Source organism: Delphinus delphis, chromosome 1 (assembly GCF_949987515.2).
Source record: "Delphinus delphis chromosome 1, mDelDel1.2, whole genome shotgun sequence".
Taxonomy (NCBI): Eukaryota; Metazoa; Chordata; class Mammalia; order Artiodactyla; family Delphinidae; genus Delphinus; species Delphinus delphis.
In genome coordinates, this window is record NC_082683.1 from 129,773,713 (window position 1) to 129,797,674 (window position 23,962).

General features: G+C 35.2%; 1 protein-coding gene across 3 annotated transcripts in view; it reads left to right on the top strand.

Moving 5' to 3' along the window:
- Positions 1-23,962, top strand: part of RABGAP1L (RAB GTPase activating protein 1 like) — a 682,701-nt gene that overhangs the window by 101,648 nt on the left and 557,091 nt on the right. For all 3 annotated transcript variants that reach the window (XM_060034268.1, XM_060034260.1, XM_060034251.1), the window contains exons 8-10: positions 3,255-3,321; positions 8,758-8,860; positions 12,344-12,510. In XM_060034268.1, coding sequence (XP_059890251.1) covers positions 3,255-3,321; positions 8,758-8,860; positions 12,344-12,510 — 337 coding nt within the window. The remainder of the gene's footprint in view (positions 1-3,254; positions 3,322-8,757; positions 8,861-12,343; positions 12,511-23,962) is intronic.

Here is a 23,962-nt window from a genome sequence, read left to right on the forward strand (position 1 = left end):
CTGGGCAGTATGGAAGGCCAAATTTCTTTTCTAAATAATAGTGGCAGTTGTAATAATAATTTATAATCAGCAACAGCTCTAGAATTTATGGTGTACTTTCCCTGTGAGTTTTTTCATTTCAGCTTTACATTAACATAGTCAACCTATAAGCAAGTAATATTTGTGTTCCAGAAATGTGGAAAGTGAGACTTTAAAGTGTGTGACTTGCCCAGGATCACACAGGGAATTGATAATCTTTTCTACTGATAGGCTAGGGAGGTGGCAGAGTATAATGTGTAAAAGACTCTGCAGTTTTGGAGTCATAGTCACGGTCTTAATAGCTTTGTGGTTTGGACAAATCACTTCTACTTTCCGGAAACCAGTTTTATTATTTGTTTTATGGAGGTTGTTTAGAAATGTAAATGCAACAATATAGTAATGTCTGACAAAGCATTCAATAAACAGCTGCTATAATTAATATGATAATTATTATTAATATGATAACACCATCATCCCATTCTTAGGAGGTTTGATTTCAAATTTTGGGTCAAGTTAGCTATTTGCTATATTTTAAATAATGTTGGGTATGTCTTCTCTCTGCTTTGTTAACATTCTGTACTTACGGCTATCGTAGAACTTACCGTACAGGTTGTAATTGTCCGTTTACTTATTTTCCTCCCCTACTAGACTGTGACATCCTTGAGAAAATAAATGTAATAGCAGTTTGCTTTCTACATTATTTATGGAGTTAATAAGAGAAGATTGAACACTTTGAACTCCCCAATGAAACACTTAATATTTGCAATAGGTGCTTGTGGTGCTAATAATATCTATCTAATTTCTGACATGTTATTCATAATAGACCTTGCTTGTCTCTATAGGAAACCTTATGTGCTTTAATGAAATATAATTTTGGAAATGACTAATACAGCTTGATAGAAAAAAATTACTCAGTTTTAGTGCTGGAAAAATCCTTAGAGTTCATGTATTGTTACCTCTCCCATTTTCTAGAAGAGGAAGCAGAGGCCCAAGGGGGTTAGGTGCTTTCTCTAGGGTCGCACTGTTGGTTGGTGGCAGGATTTTTTATTTATAACCCAGGAAAAAAGCAGTACATCAAAGATCATCAAAATAAGGTGATGTCTGTTCCCATTTGAGGAAAACCTAAATTTCCTTTTGCAGTGGAGTTTAAGATAGGACATTATATTAGGAAAATTGTACCCATTTTGCCACTTACCTGTGAGTGCTTGACAAACAATATAAAACTTTAAATTTTCAAAACGAGCAAAAGAATGGTAGGGAGGGTGCATACTAAACTCGTAGTATTGGTTCCAAAGGGTCTGAGATTAGAGAGAGAAAGGAGAAATTATTTTTTCCCTATACACTTTGGTATTCATTAGCTTTTTACAATGAGTATATATAATAGTTTTGTAACTTAAAAACCATAATATAGAAAATAGTATTTTAAAACCCATGAGAGGTGCAAGCTGAAGCAAAGAATAGGGAATGTGAGAGAAGTCGTCTGTCCTCATTGACCCGACTTTTTTTTTTTTTTTTTTTTTTTTTTGCGGTACACGGGCCTCGCACCGCCGTGGCCTCTCCCGTTGCGGAGCACAGGCTCCGGACGAGCAGGCCCAGCGGCCATGGCCCACAGGCCCAGCCGCTCCGCGGCACGCGGAATCCTCCCGGACCGGGGCACGAACCCGCGTCCCCCGCATCGGCAGGCAGACTCCCAACCACTGCGCCACCAGGGAAGCCCTGACCCGACTTTTAAGTTGAGGGAACTAAATTTTATATCTGACAAAGAATTAGCTCTTTTATTCTTATAAGGAATTTAAGGCAAACTTAGAAGAAATAGTACAATAAAGTACATGATTAATTAGCATTTAATTTGTATAGACAGTGTTTATTATAGGAGTTCATAACAGTTTAAAGGAATCGTATTAAAATTATGAATATTAGATTATAATAATTTCTATTTTAGTAAGTTATATTTTGTTCACTGGTACAATAATATGTTCGGAATTTCCTCAGAACTTACTGACTTTATCTTTACTATATACTTGATCTTTTTGGATGCCTTGAGCAAGGTATCCTCAAATATTCACAGGAAGTATTATATATATGTTTTTACTATTTACTAAGCTCATATTTGGACAGGACTAATCTCTTGTCTTGTTTATGGAAAAAAAAAAAAAGCCATGCTACTAGAAAACTAAACCTTTGAAAAACAAAGATCAGATTAAGTATTGACTGCTCAGCTGCCGCTATTTTGAAACTTAAAAAATGGTATATTTAATTTGTTTATAGTCTTGTATAAAATGCTCCATAGCATACTTTTAAATTTTGGAAAGCTACAATAAAAACACTGTTTTCTAGTAAGTGTGGGTATGCATTGTTGGCAGAGAGAGGCACACTGTGGACAGATCACATTGTCTCTCGAGTACAAGACCTACTTAATAGCCACATAAATTTGAGTAAAATAACTTTTCTGGACTTTACGTTTCTTACCTATAAAGAAGAAATAACAATAATATCCTAACAAATATTAAAACATGTTCGAATTAGCTGAATTTTAGAGTTTATGAAAATCCTTTACAAACAAAGTGGTAGTGTTGATGGGATTCTTAAAGCTTCCCTAGCATTAGGAAGCACAGAATAAAGTAGTTAATAGTATACAGTATGTTGGGTAATATCTTCACTAATATAACAGCATTTTTAGTAATGAGTTTCATATAACTTTTTTTTTTTTTTTTCAAACTGAGGATATAGTATTTCAAACTGAAGATATAGGCTACTCAGTGAACATGACTGTTGAGGGCCAGGGTGACTGTTTCTATTAATCTGGCTTGATGCAAAGAGAGAGTACAGTGTCTTATTCTAATTTTTAAAAAAATTTTCTTTCTTTTAATTTAACTAGGTTAGTTGGAGTAACTCTAAAGCAAATACAATCTCATTTTTACCCAGAAACTAATTTATATGTCACTACTGTATTTTGTTTCAGTTAACAATTTATGGCTATTTTTATCACAGTTTCTGATCATTGGTAATCTTTTACATGCAAAAATAAAGATCTGGGAATTTAGGTAACTTATTTCTATGTGATTTTATTATGTATCTTAATGAATTCTTATTTATGATGTTTCTCTAAAAAATGAAAGCTATTTGTCAGTACAGAGCTCAGATTGTATCGTTACTATTGAGACTTTTGCTCACTGGGCTTCTATATATTCTTGATACCTTATTTCTCCTTTTTTTTCCCTCCCCAATATTTTCAGATGTTTTGGAATGTTATTAAGCCCAGGTCGAAACGTGAAGAACAGTGACATGCATTTACTGGATATGGTAATGAAAATCTTAAGCACCTTAACCAAGTATAGATGATAGTTATTTTATATTTTTAAAGTATTTTCTATTTTAAAATTTTGTCATTTTGTCAAAATTGTTTCTAACTTTCAGCTATCAATTACTATGATAGTAGTAATTTAATTTGGAACCCCAAACTTAAAATTACTTATGAGGGAGAGATTTAGGAAAACTTTCATAAAAAAAGCATATGCAAGTGGGAAACAAATAAAAAGATAATGCAATGAAAATATCCATCTATTCATCTCTTTGACTTCTTAGGAATGTGTCTCTTCTTTGAGCCAAAATAACAAATACATGATTATAACAGGCACAATGTTATAAGTGAATATGGTGCCTTTTATTTTTTTTAATGCAATATTATTAATTTGAGTACCGTGATGGATGCTTTTGTTTTCTTTAAAGCGTTTCCCTTTCTGAATTTTTCCTTCTTGATTACCTTTCATTAGCAAAGTATATTTACTTTAGGAGTGGTACTTATTTAAGGAATGCCCTTGAAGGTTAATATGTATTTAAGAGTTGGTATTTGATGTAAAAATAGGAAGCCATCTTAACTTTTAAACAGAAATACCTGCTAATATTGCAGTTAATGAAAACATTTACTTTGTGGTTTAGAAATGTTATAGGAAATAGTTATCTTAGTATAAGTATAAAGTTTTTTACTTAACTGAGATTTTTTTAGGTAGCACTACATGTTTTCTTCCTTTCAGCTGTATTTTGCAAATGTCAGTTAAATACCACAAATTATATCAACTTTTTCTTTGAGTTATTTCATGGTAACATCACATGGATTTTCTACTGGTAGTAGAATGGTTTATTCAGCCTTTTTGAGGACCTAATTTTGTGCCAGGTATTGTGTGAAGTGCTGGTGTTATAGACATGGTAAAACAGTTCTTACCATCTATGGGTTCATAATCTTGTGATGGAAATAGATCTTTTAAGTATGTAATGACAGCAGTGGGTTAAGTGCTCTCATAGAGTTGGTACAATGAGCCACAGAAATAAAGAGGAAGTACTGCATGGGTAGGTAAGGTAAGGACAACCAGTTACTTTAAATGTGAAAATGAATTAGGTATTGGTTCATCTCTGTTCCCTCGCTCTTTACAGCATATCAGTTATGCAAGTGGTTTTACTTAAGGCAGGGCATAGCATTTTGGAGCCCTGAAAATTCCGTGAGGAGGTAGTTTCAGGGACATTAAATACTTATAAGCTCCTAGATCCTAATTAGAATGATTTTTCAGAGTTTAAAAGATTAAGGTGAATCACTGGCAAAGATTTTTCTATGAAACCTAAGTTTAGATTATAGAGTTACAGACCTGGCATGAACTTCTGAACCCCTTAGTCTTAGTGTCTTGCTTGTGGTGCAGCCCTCCACCTTTAAGAGTCCATATTGATATCAAAGGACTTGTCAGCACTGAAGCTCCTGGAAAGAGTGGTGGGCTTACCTGTGCCACAAATAGTTGGTCGAGTTGGAGGGTTTATATGTACAATTATGATCAGTTGTGATTTGTTATTACCAGTGCTATTAATCTTCATGCTATCTTTAATACACGGTTATTGAGCTTTAGCTACATTACATCTAATAAAAAGGAACTTGTTACCTTATAATGAAGACTATGGGACAGTTCTGGTTATTACAGGTTATACCTTTGTAATCACCTGAAATCATATTCCTTGTAACTTTGCCTAATTAGTCTTAGTTCTGCCCTCTAGAGCCAGATGTTAATACTTTTTCTTCTATGATATCCAAATACGTGTACACTTTGAAAACAAATTTCACCTTGCACTTTATTCTGACAAACTTTAAAAGTGTTTAATTATATTTAATTTCAGAATTTGTGAGACTTTTCTATTTGACTTGAATAATTTTTAAGCAATGCTGGCTTTCTTCCCTGAATGCTAAATAAGCCAGATGAACTGAGACTTTTCTATAAATTTATAAATTTTGTTTAATATAAAATCTACATGAAAGAGAAAGTTATACTTATAAATGAAATATATTTTTAGTCAAATAGCCAAATTACTTATATATATATATTATACATAGTCTGTAAATAAAATCATATATAAATAAAATTAGTTAGGTTTTTTTGTGGGTACAGATAACAGACTCTCAATTTTCTCCCAGTAGTGAGTGAGAATAGTTTGGTGAAGATACTTGTAGTAGGAATAAGGAAATGAGAATTTTTGATTCACAGCCATTGATACCTAGGAAAAGCCTAACAGGAATGTACCAAAAAGCTGAAAACTAGGTAGAGTCAGATTTCATGGAACTGGAGCACAACTTAAAGTCCTATACAGCAGAAACTAACACAACATTGTAAAGCAATTATACTCCAGTAAAGATGTTAAAAAAAAAAATCAAGTCACAGAAGACTAAAAACAATGTAATACCATTTTTAGAAAAACTCAGAAGCAGGTAAAATAAAATAATATTAAAAAAAAAAGTCCTAGAGACGCCACAGAAACTTTGTGGATCTTCACAATTAACTATTTATTGACATTAGGCTAGTAGCTGGACTCACAGAAATAAAATTTACATTGTAATCCAATATACTTGTAATCTTTATGTATAAAAAAAGCTAAAGTAAAATTTTTATGAAATAGTTCTTAACTCTTACATGTGTGATGAAATCTGCAATTTTTTTCCTCTACTTGACTAAAAAGTCTGGTCACAATCCACTAAATTGATTTTATGATCCACAAATGGCTCACAAACTGCTGTTTGGAAATCATTAGCCTGTCAGCTCCATAAAGTCAGGACCATTTTGTTTTGTTTTCCTTGCTGGATACTCACAGGTATAGAGCATGACTCACAGTAGGCTCATATTTGTTTAATGAATGGATGGATTAGCATGAACTTACATTTTTTATTTTTATTTTTTTGTGTTATCTCCTCCTTCTGATGCCATCTGTGTGCTTTACCCTGCTGTCTGCCTACTTGACCTCATAGCTTCAGCTTACTCATAACTTGACAGTAGTTCACTCATGGCTTAGTATGAATTAGCATGATTCTTCAGCTTATGTTTCCATTGCAAAGTGTCATATTCTCATTATATTTCCCAGTTTATTTTCTTAAGAAGAGGGCATCTGGTGGTTCCAGCCTGGCCTAGTTTGGGCAGATGCTTTTGTCGTCCAGGTGTCCTTTACCTGATGTCCCTGATCTTGTCAGCCTTCCTGGGGGAGCCAGGGCATGCAGAGGAGTCAGGAAAGAAGTCTAGAGCAAAGATTGTGACAGTATCTTCATAAGGGGATGGGAGCAAGCCAGGCTATGTAATAGAAATGTCTAGTTCAATATCAAAAATGACTTGATAAAGAGAAACTTCTATTGAGGGCTTTTGATGTGTAAGACAGTATTATTGTGGTTGTATGTTGTGAGGACTAAAAAGAAATAAAAATATGCTTAATTTGGTTAGGCTGTTTTGGTTACAAGAAACAAAGATTCACTTAGAGCACCTTAAAGGCAAAAGAGGTTATTGATCTTCATGAAATTGTACCTAAACCTGCAAAGTGGTCTCTATCTGGTCTCTTCCTGTCTGCCTCTCCTGCCATGGGCTTACTCTTTCTGTGAGACTCTTTATTGCTGCCCCTGTTCTCTCAACCTCTGGTGCTGCGCCCCCCTTTCTGTCTTTCTGCACCTTCTCCTCTCTCCCTCTCCCTGCCTCCCTTCTTTCCTTCTCTTCCCTCTTTCTCCCTCTCCTCCCCTTCTCCCTCCTTGCCCTTTTCTCTCCCTCCCTGCCTCTTCTCTGCCCTTCTCTTTCCTCCCCTTCAACTTGCCTCCTTTGTATCTGCCTTTGTTTTTTGACTACAGGATTAATTATTTTTAAGGATTTTTTCGGTGTTTGTTTTCTCCATTTCTCTCTTACCACTTAGCAGTTTCCTAGTACTCTGCTGTTCTTTATATATTTTTCCCTACATTAAATTTTGTTATAACTTTGTTTTGTATGTGGCCTGACATCACCTGACTTCTTATCAAAACCTTTCAGCCCCACTGCTAACTGCCCACTTTCCTTGGTATTTGTTAATTGAAAGAAAGAATTTGACTGGTCTAGCTCATTTTTTTGGACTCAAGCATAGCACGAGCTCTTGTCCAGAAATGGACTGGACTTTTTTGGGTCAGGTGCTCATTCTTGTTCTGAATGTCTAATTAGACAGTAGAGAGAGAGGATAGGCACATGGAAGGGAGTGAGGGAGAGAGAGAAAGATATGAATATATAAATGTGTTGGAGGTACTGAGTGGGTTTCTTTTACATGGCCCTGAGTGTATTTCACCTCTGGAATTCAGGGTCCCTGCACTTAAGCTATACAATCTGATTAGTGAAATATCACGAGTACACTAGAAAAATGTACATAGTAATTGCCAAATGACTACAATAATTTCATAGGGATTCAGAGAAGCATCTGTGTGGGGGAAATATTGAAAAAAAAGTTTTTTCTCTTTTATTTTTAGTCTGACCCTTTTCACACTCTCCATTTATAATATAAGGAAATCGGTACAGAAAATTGAAAGTATTGTGGATAATTCTCTTTTGCACATGCACATATTTGTATGCGTGTGCTGTTCTCCCACGGGACAACCTCTAAGCTCCCCCACACTACACACACACACACACACACACACACACACACACACACACACAAACTACGTGTTGCCTTGCTTTCAAGGCCACATATAGTTGTGGAGTTGCTGCTTTAGCGAGAGTCAAGAGCTGGCTTGGTAAAAGTCTTAAGGAGTGCAGGAAATGAAGAGGAAGAGGAGAAGGAGAGAACGGAAGGAGGATAAGTATGAGGGTAATGGGAGATAGTTAATTACCTTGAGTGCTGATTACAAACAGTATTAGTCTCCTAATATTGATTTATGATTGTTAGAAAGTGTACCTATATCTGGCATATAGGCAATAAAAGTATTAACTTTAAAGGTATTCATTGTGATAAAGTACATTAATATTTTAAGAATATATTAAAAATTAGAACATTAGAAGAAAAATCCTAACCTATTTTCCTGTGATTAGCTATTAATTCAGTTTAACTAACTTCAGTGAGATCCGTAATACAGTTTTAATAGAAACTTCCTATATCCTGTATGTGTAGGTATGTGAGATTTTGACAACCAGCCTAAGATAAAGTTAAATATAACTTCATACCAGTATTATGTTTTTGTGAGTCAGCATGTAAGGGCATACCTCCTTTTATCCAAGAGTATGTGTCTCTAAATAGAAACTCTGGAGAAAGCTGTAGGAGAATTTAATATTTAAAGAAATGCTTCTGTGGGATGAAAAAAATTTACAAAGAAAATAAGTCCCCTGTTTGTGAATTCAAATTTTAATAAATTGGATTGCTTAAAGTAAGATATAATTTAAAATGATGATTTTTTGATGTATATATTCTCAGTGATTCCTGTTTGAACTTTTATAGGAATCCATGGGAAAGAGCTATGATGGGAGAGCTTATGTTATCACCGGCATGTGGAACCCCAATGCACCAATATTTCTGGCACTTAATGAAGAAACCCCAAAAGGTGAATTTTCTTAAAAAATTCCTTATTATTTACTTTAAAATTTACATTATGGACAATTTTGTTTTGCCATGTTTAAAAAAATTCTGGTGCTCATTTTAAATGGAATTATTCTTGTTTTCATGCTTTATACATCTATGGGGAAAACCTCCACTATTCAAAAGAAAGCCCCTCGATGATATGTGGCTTAATTTTATTACATTATGTTAAGAAAGTATTTGGGCTTTGTGTTTCATATGTCATTATAGAGTTGTTTTATTTAAGGGCGAAATGATGGAAGAATATGAAAGAAATGATGAAGCAAATTCTGGAATTTTTGCATCTCTGATAACTATATTTTAACTTTTTTTCTCTATATTACAGATTACTTATATCATTCCATTTACTATTATTCATTCCAGTCTTTTGACCTTCGGGAACTTAGTAATGTATATTTAGGATTTCATTTGTGGCAAATACTTTTTTCCAAGTTGTTTACCTTTTCATTTTGTTTAATATGTTAGTGTTGAACAGAATTTATAGGTGGTAAGTAGGCTCATTTGTCATTTTTCCCATTGTATTTATTTTTATTCCTACTTTATCCAGATATCGGTTAATTGCCCATGTGGTTTTTTTTTTCCCCTCCACCATCTGCCTTTAAACTAAAATTTAGTTTTATCTCATGAGTTACAATCTTCTACTAAATGCTTTACTATGATTCAACCAATAATTTATATTGAGAAAATAATGGATCAGCTTGTTTGATCTTTAGTTTTATATTATTTACTTTATACCCACAATAGACTTTTGCTTAAAGACGGGAGCATTAGTGAATACTGATATGGAAATATAATATATTAATGAAGAACATTAAATGATAATTATTTTTGAATTTCCTTAATAAAAGTATTTACCAGTTCCATAAATTGCATGCATTTGATCATACATCAAGCTATTTCAAACTGAGGGCTAAAAGAGAGAAAAATAATGATGATTATGTAAAATTTAGCTTTTCATATATTAGGAATAAATAATTTTTACACCACAGTTTGTTATTTCTGGATACAGGCTTGTGAATACCAGTCTGTAAACTTCTTCCTTATAATCATTCAGAAAATCAACGTGAAAATGGAAAAAATAAGCCAGTTGATAATTTTGAAGTAAAATATAGAAATTTCAAATAATAACTTATAAAAGCACTTTTTACCTGTTCTTAATGTAACACATAGTTCAGTTTCATTTTGTATTTTAATACCTATTTGGTCCTCAATTAAAAATAATATATTTCAGGGACTTCCCTGGTGGTCCAGTGGTTAAGGCTCCTCCTTCCAATGCAGGGGTTGCAGGTTTGATCCCTGGTTGGGGAACTAAGATCCCACATGTCATGCAGTGTGGCCCAAAAATAATAATAATAGTAAAAAAATAAAAAAGAATTATGTATTTTAAAAAATACATATTTTAAAATTTGTTCAATGAAAAGAAACTATATAGTACTATATTGCAATAATATTCTAATGCAAAAGATAATGTGTTTTAAATTTAAAATCATTTCATATGCCACACAAAAATGTTGACCTAATTTCTTACATTTTTAAATGGTGTTCTTGAAATTATAAATTACTCAGAGGAGTCATGAATCAAAACTACAAAAGTTGAAGCCCTGAGAGATGAAATGTCTTGGATCTTTTCACTACGTCAAGTTGTATATTGTATTCTGCGTTTTGTTATTTTCTCTAACCCCTCTACTTTATTCCCCTGAGACTTTGTAAGGTCCTTAGGTCAAGTACAATGTCTAGAGAATCCTAATTCCTCTTGAATTGGCAGATAGAATGCTTGTATTTAGTACAAATGTAATACATTTTTGTTGAGTTTAATGATATTAATAGGAATGTAGTTGATGAGTATAAATGTTGTATAATGGTTAAAAAGACAGTATTGAAGGTTTCTTCTAATGGTGGGCTTGGTTATTTGAACTTTCCTTTAACTGAGAACTGAAAATGGTAGACAATATAAATTTTAAAAATATTTTAAAAACAATGAAGAGGGATTTCCCTGGTGGCGCAGTGGTTGAGAGTCTGCCTGCCGATGTAGGGGACACGGGTTCGTGCCCCGGTCCAGGAGGATCCCACATGCCGCGGAGCGGCTGGGCGCGTGAGCCATGGCCGCTGAGCCTGCGCGTCCGGAGCCTGTGCTCCGCAACGGGAGAGACCGCAACAGTGAGAGGCCCGCGTACCACAAAAAAATAATAATAATAATAATAATAATGAAGAAATGACAAAATGATATGGAATAAACAAACCAGAGTTTCAAAAATCCCAGTGAATTTCAAGCAGGGTAAATAGAATAAAATGAAATCCATATTTCAACCTATCATAGCGAAACTGAAGAAAAGGAATAGACACTGGTCTAGAAAGTCTAGATTCAAATTAGAGGAAGTCTATGGTGAAGAAAACATTTTAAATAGTAACTGAAATTTTGACTGATAACAGTATACTGTTGTCTAAAAGCACTTGCCAGGACTCTGATATATATTTTATGTATATAAAATATATATACATACTATAAATATGTAGTGTGTATATATACTCTCTATATGTAGAGAGAGTATATATGTGTATGTGTACTCTATATGTTATATATAGAGAGAGTATATATAGTGTATTTTATATGTTATATATAGAGTATATATATATGAAAATTACACATTAGAGCTTCGGTCAATGATTTTCCTGATGGTTAATATGTATTATGGACAATGAGGGTACTGACAAATCTCTGGGGACTTCCCTTAAAGCATACAACATTGAAATATTAATAGCATTTTCCCAAACAAATTTAACATAATGAAGGTTGAGCATCTCTTTTGATTTGACAGTCCTTCCCATGCAACTCATCAAACAGACCTAATAATTTCTAGTATCTCTTTTTATAAAATGAAAGGGCAGATCTTTGTGATTTTCCGGGTTTTTTTTTTAAACTTGAAAGATAGTGTAAAAGACATTCTGAAATTTCTATTTTATTTATTTTTTTATATTAAGGGCCTGATTTTGAGAAGGAGAAATTAAAGTTGTCAGAGGAGATTTGGACATTTGATTAAGGTGGGATCAGGAGTGTTGAGAAACATACTTGGGAAACTTGGTTACCTATTTAATCTAAGTGACAATAAAACATTTAAAATTAAACATAGCAGGTAGCAGGAGTATAAAGAACCTTAATCCAGGCTTCCCTGGTGGGGCAGTGGTTGAGAGTCCGTCTGCCGATGCAGGGGACACGGGTTCGTGTCCTGGTCTGGGAAGATCCCACATGCCGCAGAGCGGCTAGACCCGTGAGCCATGGCCGCGGAGCCTGCGCGTCCGGAGCCTGTGCTCTGCAACGGGAGAGGCCACTACAGTGAGAGGCCCCCATACCGCAAAAAAAAAAAAAAAAAAGAACCTTAATCCTTTAACTTTGTTTTCTTAAATAAGTAATAATAAAGCTGGCATAAAACACAGAAAATTTCTACTGCAGATAAACGAGTGTACATGACCGTGGCGGTGGATATGGTAGTCACGGAGGTGGTGGAGCCTGTCCGCTTTCTCCTGGAGACAGTAGTACGCGTGTACCCTGCAAACGAGCGATTTTGGTATTTCAGCAGAAAGACTTTCACGGAGACTTTCTTCATGAGGTTGAAACAGGTAAGACCTTTTTGTTCTTCTCACATAATACATTTTTTCCACCATTTTTTCTTTAATGCCAACATAATTTCTTAAATAACAATAAAAAGCAATAGAATTCCTCAGATAATCAAATATTTAGAGTCAACTAACAGAATATTTGAAAAATCCATATGTAGGTAATGTCAGTTGAAAAAAAACAACTAGTAATAATTATGTAGAAATTTGTTTTAGAAACCTGTAATGTGTACCTGTAAAGTATCAACATACTTAATAGAAATAACGAATCTATATCTAAAACAGCTTTTCTTCCTTTTATATACAATTACATAAAACCAAAAAGAAAGGGCACAGAAACATCATATCTTTATAAATAATAGTAAAAACATTTTGAAGTAATACATGACTAATTGTTATATAGTTATTTCTACCTATATAATATTATGTGAAGGTGTTGTTTGACTTATTAGTAAGGTTATAAAATTATTTTAATATTAAATGAACAAAATTAGGGTTTCTGTGAAGTTCTTAAATTAGGCAGTATTAATAGGTAAAATATACTTTTTGTTATGTAATGAAGGAAGAAGGTAACAGTGAAAAATAATTTGAATTCTAGTAGTATCCATTTTATGAAATCAGAGTAAAATATTCTGAGTGATGTAAATCCTTTTCATCCTGTTTAGTGCTCCCTCTCTCCCAAGTTTAAAAAATGCTTGTTGCTTCGTATACTATAATATGCAAAATGTAATGTGGTAAAAGCAAGCATCAGTTCAGTGAACAAATATAGAAGCCACTTAACCATTTTCATATTAAAAAAAACTTGTCATTGCTCAGTTAGGCTTCATATATTAGATGCTTTGAAATTGTTGTGGTTTTCGTCTTGCATAAAATTATTAGAGCTGTGGTTTGACACAGCTTTTATTACTGTGTAGACTGTTTTTTTCTTTCAGTTTTTGTAGCATATTCTGATGAATATAATATGAACAATATTTAAAATTTTAGTGTACTGAGCATATTTTCATGTTTTATTCTGAGATATTTTTCTCCCTTCCTTCTTTCTTTCTTTTCTTTTCTTTTCTTTTTTTTTGTAGCTTAATTGTTCATGACTGTCAAAGAATTCGTTTGTCATTTTGAGCCAAAGGATTATTCAGAGTTGCATAAGAGTGAATAAAGGAGCTGTATACAAAGTGGTTGTTATCATTCTAGTGACAGTTAATAAATTATTATGCTGTGAATTTTTCTTCCTTGAGACTTGATAAAAAGTTAGCTTCTCCCTTCCCGTCCTGCCCCCCAATATTAGCTTCATATATATATATATAGATATATATTTATATATATATATATATAATATATATATGGCAAGATAAACAAGAGTACTGGAATTTATATATTTATATAAATTTCAAGAATATATATATTAGAGTGGATTTTTATTATTAAATGTTATTTTCATATTTTTAAAACTACTGATGTTGAGTGACTGAGTGGTAAGTACCATGAGTTAAGAATTTCTTAGTACTAAAACATTAAAAATACTGTTTGAGGCCATTTCATGTGAAATAAAAAGATTAAATTAGATTCACTTGTAATATTCAGCTCCAATAAATGTGAGACTGATTTAAATGAATAAGAATCAGATAAGAACATGGTTTCTAACTTTAGTGGTATAATTTAATCTCTTTAGTAGATATTGTGTTAGTCTGTTTATTATTATTTTTATTTCTTCTTGAGTCATTTTTGGTGATTTGTGTCTTTCAAGGAATCTTCAGTTTAATCAAGGATATTTAATTTATTGCTTAAAATATTACCTTTTTATTTTTAATGTTTTTAGGATCTGTAGGATCTGCTTTTATTTCTGATATTGGTAATTTATATATTCTCTCTTGTTTTTTGTTTTATCAGCCTAGCTAGAGGTCTGTTAATTTTACTGATTTTATTCCCCCACAGAGAAACAGATTTTGGGTTCATTGATTTCCCTATTGTTTTCCTGTTTTATCTTCTGTTGATTCCTTTTGCTTTCTTTTTTATTTCCTTTTTTTTTTCTGCTTTGGATTTAACTTGTTTTTCTAGTTTCTTCATATGAAGATTATATCACTGATTTTTTAAAAACTTTTTTTCCTAATATCTTTTAATTTTTAAGGTTATAACTTTCCCTCTAACTTCTCAGAGTTGTTAAAAGAAAACTCTGTTTCCTTTACTACTATTCATACCACTTCATTTCTGACACCAGATGGGTGAGTGTTTTTCCTATAGCAATTAATTCTCCAATTGGACACCAATTGGATGGCCTACAATACAATTATGACACTAACTACCTGGAGTAGGCACAGACCCCACAGGTTAAGGGCTCAGTTCCACAAGACTGTGCCCCTCCTCCTTACTTCAGACACCAGTTACAGGTCCAGGTTGTCACCTGTGTTTCTGACCAACCAGCTATAACTTGGAGGTTCCCACAACCTCCTCCTCAGGTTTGATAATTTGCTAGAATGACTCACAGACTCAGGAAAACAGTTTACTTAGTAGATTACCAGTTTATTATAAAAGGATACAGCTCTACAACAGCCAGCTAGAAGAGATGCACAGGGCAAGGTATGGGGGAAGGTGTATGGAGTTTCCATGCCCTTTACAGGCTCGCCACCCTCTCAGTACCTCCATGTGTTCGCCAACCCAGAAGTTCTCTGAACACTTAAGTTAGGGTTTTTTATGGATGCTTCATTCTGTAGGCACAATTGAGTAAATCACTGGCTATTAGTGATTAACTCAAGTACCAGCTCCTTTCCCTTCCCTGGAGGTTGGGGGAGTGGGGCTGAAAGTTCCAGCCTTCTATCATGTGATTGATTCCTTTAGCATCCATCTCCCCCCCCCCACCCCCCGCCCCGCACCGGCCCCCCCATACCCTCAGGGGCTTTCCAAAAGTCACCTCTAACAAAATTCAAGTGTGGTTTAAAGAAACTCATTAGGAATAACAAAAGATGCTCCTTTTACCTTTATTGCTCTGGAACTATTTCAGAAATGGGATAAAAACCAAATACTACAACAAAAGATGTTTCTTTCACCTTTATTGCTATGGCACTGTTTCAGGAGCCAGGATGAATACCAAAATATATATTTCTTATTATATCACAGTATCACAGTTGTCATGATGAATAAATATGAATTCATGTAAGGCCCTTTAGGACAGTAATTGTCACCTGGTACATGTTCAGTAAATGTTAGCTATTATTGTTTTTATTAATGTTAATTAATACTTGTTTGTCTTCTATCTAGTTTCTATTCTTTTTGGGCAGAATCCTTTGTTTCTTAAGCCTAGAATAAATGAACCAATAAATGAATAACTAACTCTGGTAGCAAGGTCAGGATTTTGGAGTGTGGTAAGGCAGAGGAGGGCATTTTAGTCAGAGACAAGAGTTGAGTCAGGTCATAGAACTCTGATGTAACATGATACGTTCAAGATCTGTAGGAAATTAGATATTGCCGAAGCATCAGTGGGCATGGTGGGTAATTATTCCGAATAGGTAGGTCATTACCATGCTTAGTCCTTTATCCTCAGGTTGGGAGAATTTTAAGCTGTGAATGACACTGTATTTATAATTGGGAAAGGTCACTCTGACCGTAGTGAAAAAGATATATTGCTATTGGAGGCAAATAAATATGAAGTAAGAAGGCTATTGTGGCCAAGATGAGAAATGATGGCGTGAAGAAAGGCCGTGGCAGTGGGGATAGTAGAAAAGATGAATTTGAGAGGCCTTAGGGAAGTAAGAATCAAGATCTGGTGTTTGATGTGACGTGAGGTTGAGGGAAAACAAGGGGTCTAGGATTACTTTCAGGTGACTGGGTGGTTGTTGATCCTTTTGATTGAGATGTTACGGAGTCCAAGCTTTCTCTGCTCGCTGCAGTGAATCGGGGACGAGGTATTGAGGCAAGGAATACGACTTTATTCAGAAAGCCGGCAGATGGAGAAGATGCCAGGCTAGTGTCTCTGATAAACCATCTTATCGGGGTTTGGATGCCAGCTTCTTTTATAGCACAGAGAGGGGGAGGAGATGAGTAAGTAAAGTCAAAAGGCCATAAGTTTTGCAAATACCCTGTGGAATGGCCAGCCTCCGCGAGGGGATGTGTTAATTTCTTCTTCTTTCTTGAGACATCCACAGGTGGGTGGGGTGAGGTTGTCTCCCTTTGAACTGAACAGAGGCACTTTAGTTTAACATTCAGGCAGAGGGGCAGGGTTCCCTGAGGCAGGCCATTATGTATGATTATAATAACAAAAGCAACAAAAAGCAAAGGTTAAAGTCAAAGAAACCGATCGAACCTGGAGTCCCATTTAGCTTTTCCCTGTTACAGAAATAGACTTTCAAGGAGAAATGTTTCGAGACTCATGAGGAAAGCTAGCGGAGTTTCAGATATGCTGAATTTCTCATTTCTGTGGAACTTTTAGGTTTAGTAAGCAGTTGGATATTTGTATCCTAAGCTTGGGAAATAAAGATTTTAAAAGTGGTTAAAGCTTGAGAATTGTGACTAGGAGTAGGTGGCCAAGTGTTGAGTGGGGAGACATTGAAGATTGGTATAGGAAGAGGATTGAGCCAAGTGAATGTAGAAGGATAAGCACAGATCTAGGGGTAAGATCACAAGAGCACGAGGCCAGGAATGGCGAGGGAGGAAATTGTTTCCTGCAGGAGAGAATGCCTTAAGCATCAGGTACTTCAGGAAGGTTAGCTAAGGATTTGATTGGTAAATAAGAGACAAAGATCTTAGACTGTAAAACTTGGACAATTTCAGAGGAGTAGTGGGGGCGGAAGTTAGACTGCAGTTGATTGAGGCTTGAATGGGAGACAAAATGTCATAATTCACCTCTGCAACTGGGAACAAAAGAGAAGCTGGGTACAAATCCAAAGTATTAGGGTACACTTTATTTTATATACAACTTTTATATACAAAGTTAGAATTTTAGAAAATTCAATCTCTCCTTCTATTTTTCCTGGGTTTGGAAGTCAAACCCTCTGCTAGTGATTTGGCTGAATGAATACCCATCAAAATATGGAGTCAAGTGCTGAAAACCTTTTGTTGCCAACATTTAGAGGAATGGCATAGCAGATATTTTGAAAGTGAACTAATTTCTTTCTTCAGAAATAGTATAGTTAAGAAAGTATGTACAAACTGGCAACTAGTAGATAAAAAAGTTCTGGAGGTCTAATGCACAGCTTAGTGATTGTAGTCAGCAGTCTAGTGTGCCCTTTTTCCACGGGTTTCTCAAGGGTTGATTCAGTCAACCATTAATCAGTCTGTGGATCAGTCCATGGATCAGTTCCTGGTTGGTTGAATCTGTGGATGCAGAACCTGCAGATACATAGGGCCAACTGTACTATGTCATTTTATATAAGGGACACAAGCATCCATAGATTTTTGTGTCCATGGAGGAGTCTTGAATCCAATCTTTCCATAGATACCAAGGAATGACGGTACTGTATTATAAATTTTAAAGTTGCTAATAGACTAGATCATAATTGTTCTCACCACAAAAAAGAAATGATAATGACGTGACATGATAGCTAATGCTACAGTGGTAATCGTATTGCAGTATATAAATGTATCAACACGTTGTATACTTTACACGTGTTACTTTAACATTATACAATGTTATATGTCAGTTATATCTCAATAAAAAAGAAATTATGCATCACTTGATATTTTCTTTTTTAAAAAAATTTATTAATTCATGGGAGGACTTTCAAAACAGCTGAAAGCAAAATTAGAATTTTGGAAGGTTCTGCTCCTTCAAATTTTATGTGCTTATTATTATTCTGTCATTTCAAAGTGATTTTTAAAATGACAGTTTTGAAGTACCCCAAAATGAATTCATATTGAAGATACTCATAACTTTAAACTATAGTGACATCACCTGTTGCTACACTAATAAATTGCCTAAGAAGTAATTTGATGAATTATTATTTCTTCCTTTTCCTATTACTGAAAATAAATGCTGTGAGTCCCATCATAAGATGTTTATTGGCAGGATTCTTTGATAGGAAAGTTATAACCTTTGTAGTAGTGTTTTTGTTTTGTTTTATAATTTTTAAAATCATAGAATAATTTTATATTCTTCTGGTTGTATTTTGCCTAAAGAACGATAAGACATTTAGGTGTTACTGCTTACTTTCAGATTTGCTTTGTATTGTACTATAGGGTGTATCTTACTATGAGACTACATCAAAGGAAATAAAATTGAATAAAGCAGTATTTCATTCTGGGTACTGAAATGAGAATAGGTCAGTTATTATAGGCCTTCATTGAAAACTTGAGGAGTTATTAGTTGATTGAAAAGGATTTATTGTGAAAAATTAGTATTTAAAGATTTGAAATTGTAAGCCAGAAAGGAGAGAATCCTTATGTACATAAACTCTTTTGCAATGCATTTAAAAAGTAATATGCAGTTGTTAAGAAAAGCAAGATGGCAAGCACAGTGACTTGGGATCCTTTCATTAAGTATTAGCTTTCCTTTCCCTTGTCTTTCATTTGTGGAGTTTAAGAAATTACACGTTACTACATTACCAAGGCCACATTACCAAGTGGCCTATTAGTGAGGAATAAATGATCCTCGTTATCTAAAGACTTTTAGTGTGTTGAAGATTTAATAAATAAAACAAAAGGCTTATCACCTGGAGAAAAATATGACAAGGAAGAGCTACTTGGGTATGATGGGGAAGTAGCAACCTAATTGATATTTAATAATGAAATTTTGCTTATTTCATAGTCAGATATACTTACTTTAGGTCCAGATAATATTCTTGTACTTAAGACTATGGTGTTACTCTTAAAATACTACTTGTTTGAAATTTTGAAATGAAATTATTTTCTATGGACAGAGGTACCTGCTTTTGTTCACAGTAATGGTGTGCAACATTTTTAGCTGTGTTGTTCTTCATAAAAGTATTTTCTACTTTTTGCTTGTGCCAAAATGTAGTAAAAATTGATAACAGCAGTTATGTTAGGCATAAAAGAGTAGAAGCATATGGAGATGGGAGCTTGGAAAATGCAGCACTTAACTTCATTGAACTCAGTGATCTTTTATTTTATAAATTAGGCATTTATGAATACTATAGAGTTTCAAGAAAAATAGGAGCAGATTTAGCTGCTTAGATGAAGTTAGTGTAAAATAGAGTTCATTTGTCAAGGGGGTCAGCTGAGTCAGCAGCATTGAAAACATGTAGGGGGTGGTTCTTGAATTCTTGCTTAATTTGGGGATGTGTGATAAACTACAAAGAACAATTTGAGGCAATTATAGAGAAAAAACAGTGTTATGAAAAAAGAAATGCTTATATAATATTCATTTTAAAGATACTCTTAAGAAATGTTGTTTACATTAGATTAGTTTAGGAAATCCAGAACATTTTGAGGCCAGCACAACATGTTTTAGTGTAGATTGACATTTCTTCAGATACAAAGCACATGTTGTAGACTTAGTAGGGTTTAAATAATTTAAATAATTTCTATTAGCATATCTGATTATCATGATGAACAAATTTTCTGAAAAAAATGTGTTGCTGCTTATTATGGAGATTTTTAAACTCTAATAATAATAACAAATTAAGTTATGTTTAGTTATTGGAGCATCTGACCTAAAAAGACATAGTGAAATTTACATTTGATTGAGAAGGACTCACCTATTCCAGTGTAGATACATAGTGTATGTGGGTTAATAGTATTCCTGAATTTTTTTTTCATGTCTAAAATTCTATGCCATTTGAATTAGTGAATTATAAAAAGTTTTTAGCACAAATAATTCCATGACTGTTGTAGTCAAGTTAATTCAAAGTTAATTTATAATATCTATTGTAGTGGCACAGCAAAGATAAGATATTTAAAATATAACCTTATCCCCAAAGGAACTTTGTGTCACCTCCTATTAATAAGGAAATATATAAAAATTACCATTTTACTAGGAGGGCTATGATAAATACTAGGTGAAAATAATGTACAGAATGCTGTGGGGTTTAGAAAAAGGAGGGACAATAGTAGTAGAATGACACAAAGTTATGGTTAAAAGGAGTTCCTTTGAGGGTATATGTGAGTCGTTTTCTGTGATTACAGCAGAGAGGGAATATTGTAGGGGTGGAAAAAATTTCCCTTCTTCCCTTTTAGATTCTTTGGCTTGTCCAATATTTAAATAAATATAAGACAGATTAATAGGAGGAAAATTTAATTATGTACATATGGGAGCACCATAAAGATATGAAGACACAAAAGGTTGCTGGTAATTGAAACTTACATACCATCCTGAGCCAAAGAAAGGGGAGGGATCTATGGATACAAAGGAGAGGAAGGCCATTCACAGGAAGCGAGAGGAGATGTTTGGAAAACAAAGGTTGCCCTGCTGTACAGGTAAGTTTCTTAGGTAAGAAGCTATCTCTGGTAATAGCTCTCTTCCTTTGCTCTGTAAATTTAGGCAAGTGAGGGAGAGGTAAAAGAGCTTTCCTGAATCTGCTAGGTTTTGATTGTCTTTAGCTCAAAATAGTAATCCTTATGCTTGTCACTGAACTCATGTTTGGCTGCCCGCCGGCTCGAAAGCCAAGCTCGAAAGCCAATACTCGCTCGAAAGCCAATACTCGTTTAGAAAGGAAAGGTTGCTTTATTCAGGAGGCCGGCAACCTGGGGAGAAGGCAGACTCATGTCCAAGAACCAACTCCTAAGATTCTGCTTGACCATGAAAGTTTTTTAAATGGAGAAAGGGGAAGTTAATCACATTTAATCATTTGGGGAGGGGATCAGAGTCTGTATTATCTTCCACTGTGTCCAGACTTTCTTCTGATTGGTTGGTGGTGAGGTAACAGGGTGGTGTTCCAGGAATCTGGTGCTCTACCTGGGTGGGGGGCCATAGTTCCTGCTGAAGAACTCAAAGATATGTTGTTATGTATATTCCTTGAGGAGGAGCCACGTCTCTGTCCCATGCTGCGCTGTTGTTTCTTGACTGTTCCTCATTTGTTTCTGCATTCCCACGCTTCCCTAATTAGTAACTGTTTGAGTCTTCCCTTTGGTACTCAGGGAAGATCTGGGAGGCTGAATGAATCTTATTTCCTACAAACAAGAAATGGGGAACACGGAAAGGATTTGTACCCTGGAGCAGCGGTCCCCAACCTTTTTGTCACCCAGGACTTGTTTCGTGGAAGACAGTTTTTCCCCCGGACCGGGGTGGGGGTGGGGGGATGGTTCAGGTGGCAATGAAAACGATGGGGAGCGATGGGTAGCGGCAGAGGGAGCTTCGCTCACTCACCCATTGCTCACCTTCTGCTGTGCGGCCCGGCTCCTGACAGGCTGTGGACTAGTACGGGGATTGGAGACCCCTGCCCTAGAGGGCCCCACAGGGTCCTGCTTGGTTTCATGCTAATGTGGCATATTTTGGGGTGACAAATTCTGCTCCCCTGCAGTATATTTTAGCATGTAAGATACTGTCTGTGCTATCACTTTGTAGACTGTAAAGTGACACAAAAGGGTAACCCCAAATATTAATGATTTGATTCTGATAGTAGGCATGAGGCTAGTTCCCCATTCTGTCATTTGGTAGTTGTGTCCATGAGCTTCAGCTTCTTCATATGTAAAATGGAGGTAAACATAATACCTACCATGTAGCGTTGTTTGCTCATTTACTTATTAATTAAATCAACATTTATTAAGTGCCTGCTCTGACACATTACTATTGTAGATGTTGGGGATATAGTGGTAAATGCTGCAGATGAAGTCCCTGCTTCATGAAGCTTACATTGTATGTATGGAGGATACATGGAGGGGACAGACGGGCAGGCAAACAAATGGCAAGATAGCAGATAGTAACAGAGTGCTATGATGACTTGGTGGATATTGGGTGGTCAAGGAAGGCCTCTGTAAGAAAGTGATATTTAAATGTCTAAGGTCTGAGTGACAAGAGGGGACTTAACCAAATGAAGATCTGGGAAAAAAGACCTTTCAAGGGATGAGCTTGGGTTGTTGCCAGGATTGAATGCTTGCTATCCTTATTGTTATTAACATAATTATTTGCCCAGAAAGATTTCTAGAAGAGCACTAGAATAGGATGTGGAAGCCACTTTTGCTTCTTAGTTATTCTTCGTATTGTACCACAGGTTAGACTATCTCATGCCTCAAAGTGTTATATCATTTAACAGCAAAAAACAGTACCAGAAGTAACACTTCCATAGCACTTACTATGTGCTGAGCACTGTTCCAAGTACTTTACCTGTTTTTTGGGTTTTTTTTTTTGCATCTGCTAGGAATAAAATTTACCTTCAGAAAAGAGAAGTCTCATGAAACAGGCGAGAAGGGTGTTAGGGTGGAAGAAATTTTCCTCTACTCTTTTAGGTTCTTCTGGCTGGCCTAAGAATTACATTGATATGAGATAGATTAACAGGAGAAAATCAAACAGAAGTTTAGTAACATGTATACATGGTAGAGACCCAGGAAAACTGAGTAATTCTCCAAAATGGCTGAAGCTCTTCCTTCAATACCATCTTCAGTTGAAGACAAAAGAGGATGTTGGGGGTAGTGTTTTGGAACTTCAGAGGGAAAAAAGGCAGTTCACATGGAGATGGAAAAGAAAATATTTGGTAAATAGATGTTTGCTGGGCCATGCAGAGACAATGGGACACAGAATGGACTGTGATCTCTAGGCCCTGCTGAGTTTCCCCCATCACACCTAGCCCATATCCTTTGCAGACATCTCTTATTGCAGCTCTATTCCAGGAACAAGCCCTCTATCTAAATTTAGGCAGTTAGGGGGAAGGTCAAAGATTTTTCCTGAGTCTTTTTGGCCTTGATTTGTTCCATCTCTAAATAATTTGCATGCCAAAGAGACATTTTGGGGTGACAAATTTTGCTCCCCTACAAGGGGAAGTTATAGAGAAATGAGAGGCAGAGTTGTAATGTCCAAGAGACCTAAAGTAAGACTGGAGGTCAAGTGTTAAGGGGGAAGAAAAGCTCCTCTCTTGACAAGTCTGTTCTCCAAAGCCTATCATCCTGTTTTGTGTTTTCAGTCAAGAGATAGTTTAGAGGAAGGAGCCTTGTCTGAAGAAAAGGGTAGGTTTTAGGGAATGACAAAAGGTCATCACAGTCTTATCTGCTCTCAGAAGCTCCTGTGGCTTGGCCCTTAATAGCGGAAAGTGAGCCACCTCTTCTTTCCTCTCTAGGAGAGCATGAGCCAGGCTGGAAGTAGAAGTAGCTGCCCTTTCTTAGATCTTTTTCCTAGCACAGGCCTCATTTAGGCTTTTTATGGGCTCTGGGCTAAATATAGGTTTAATGTTAAAATAACTTTTTTTTTTATCTTCCTCTCAAATCTCTTCTTTGCTTTCAGGTGCCTTAACATTCCTTTCAGTTGGAGGCAAAGTCTTTTATCAGTTATTAGAGTTAAAAAGCATTAAAGGAAAATTCCCTTTTGAAGATGCATGTTGATTTGAACCTATTTAAATCAAAGTATAATCAGTTGGGATGGATA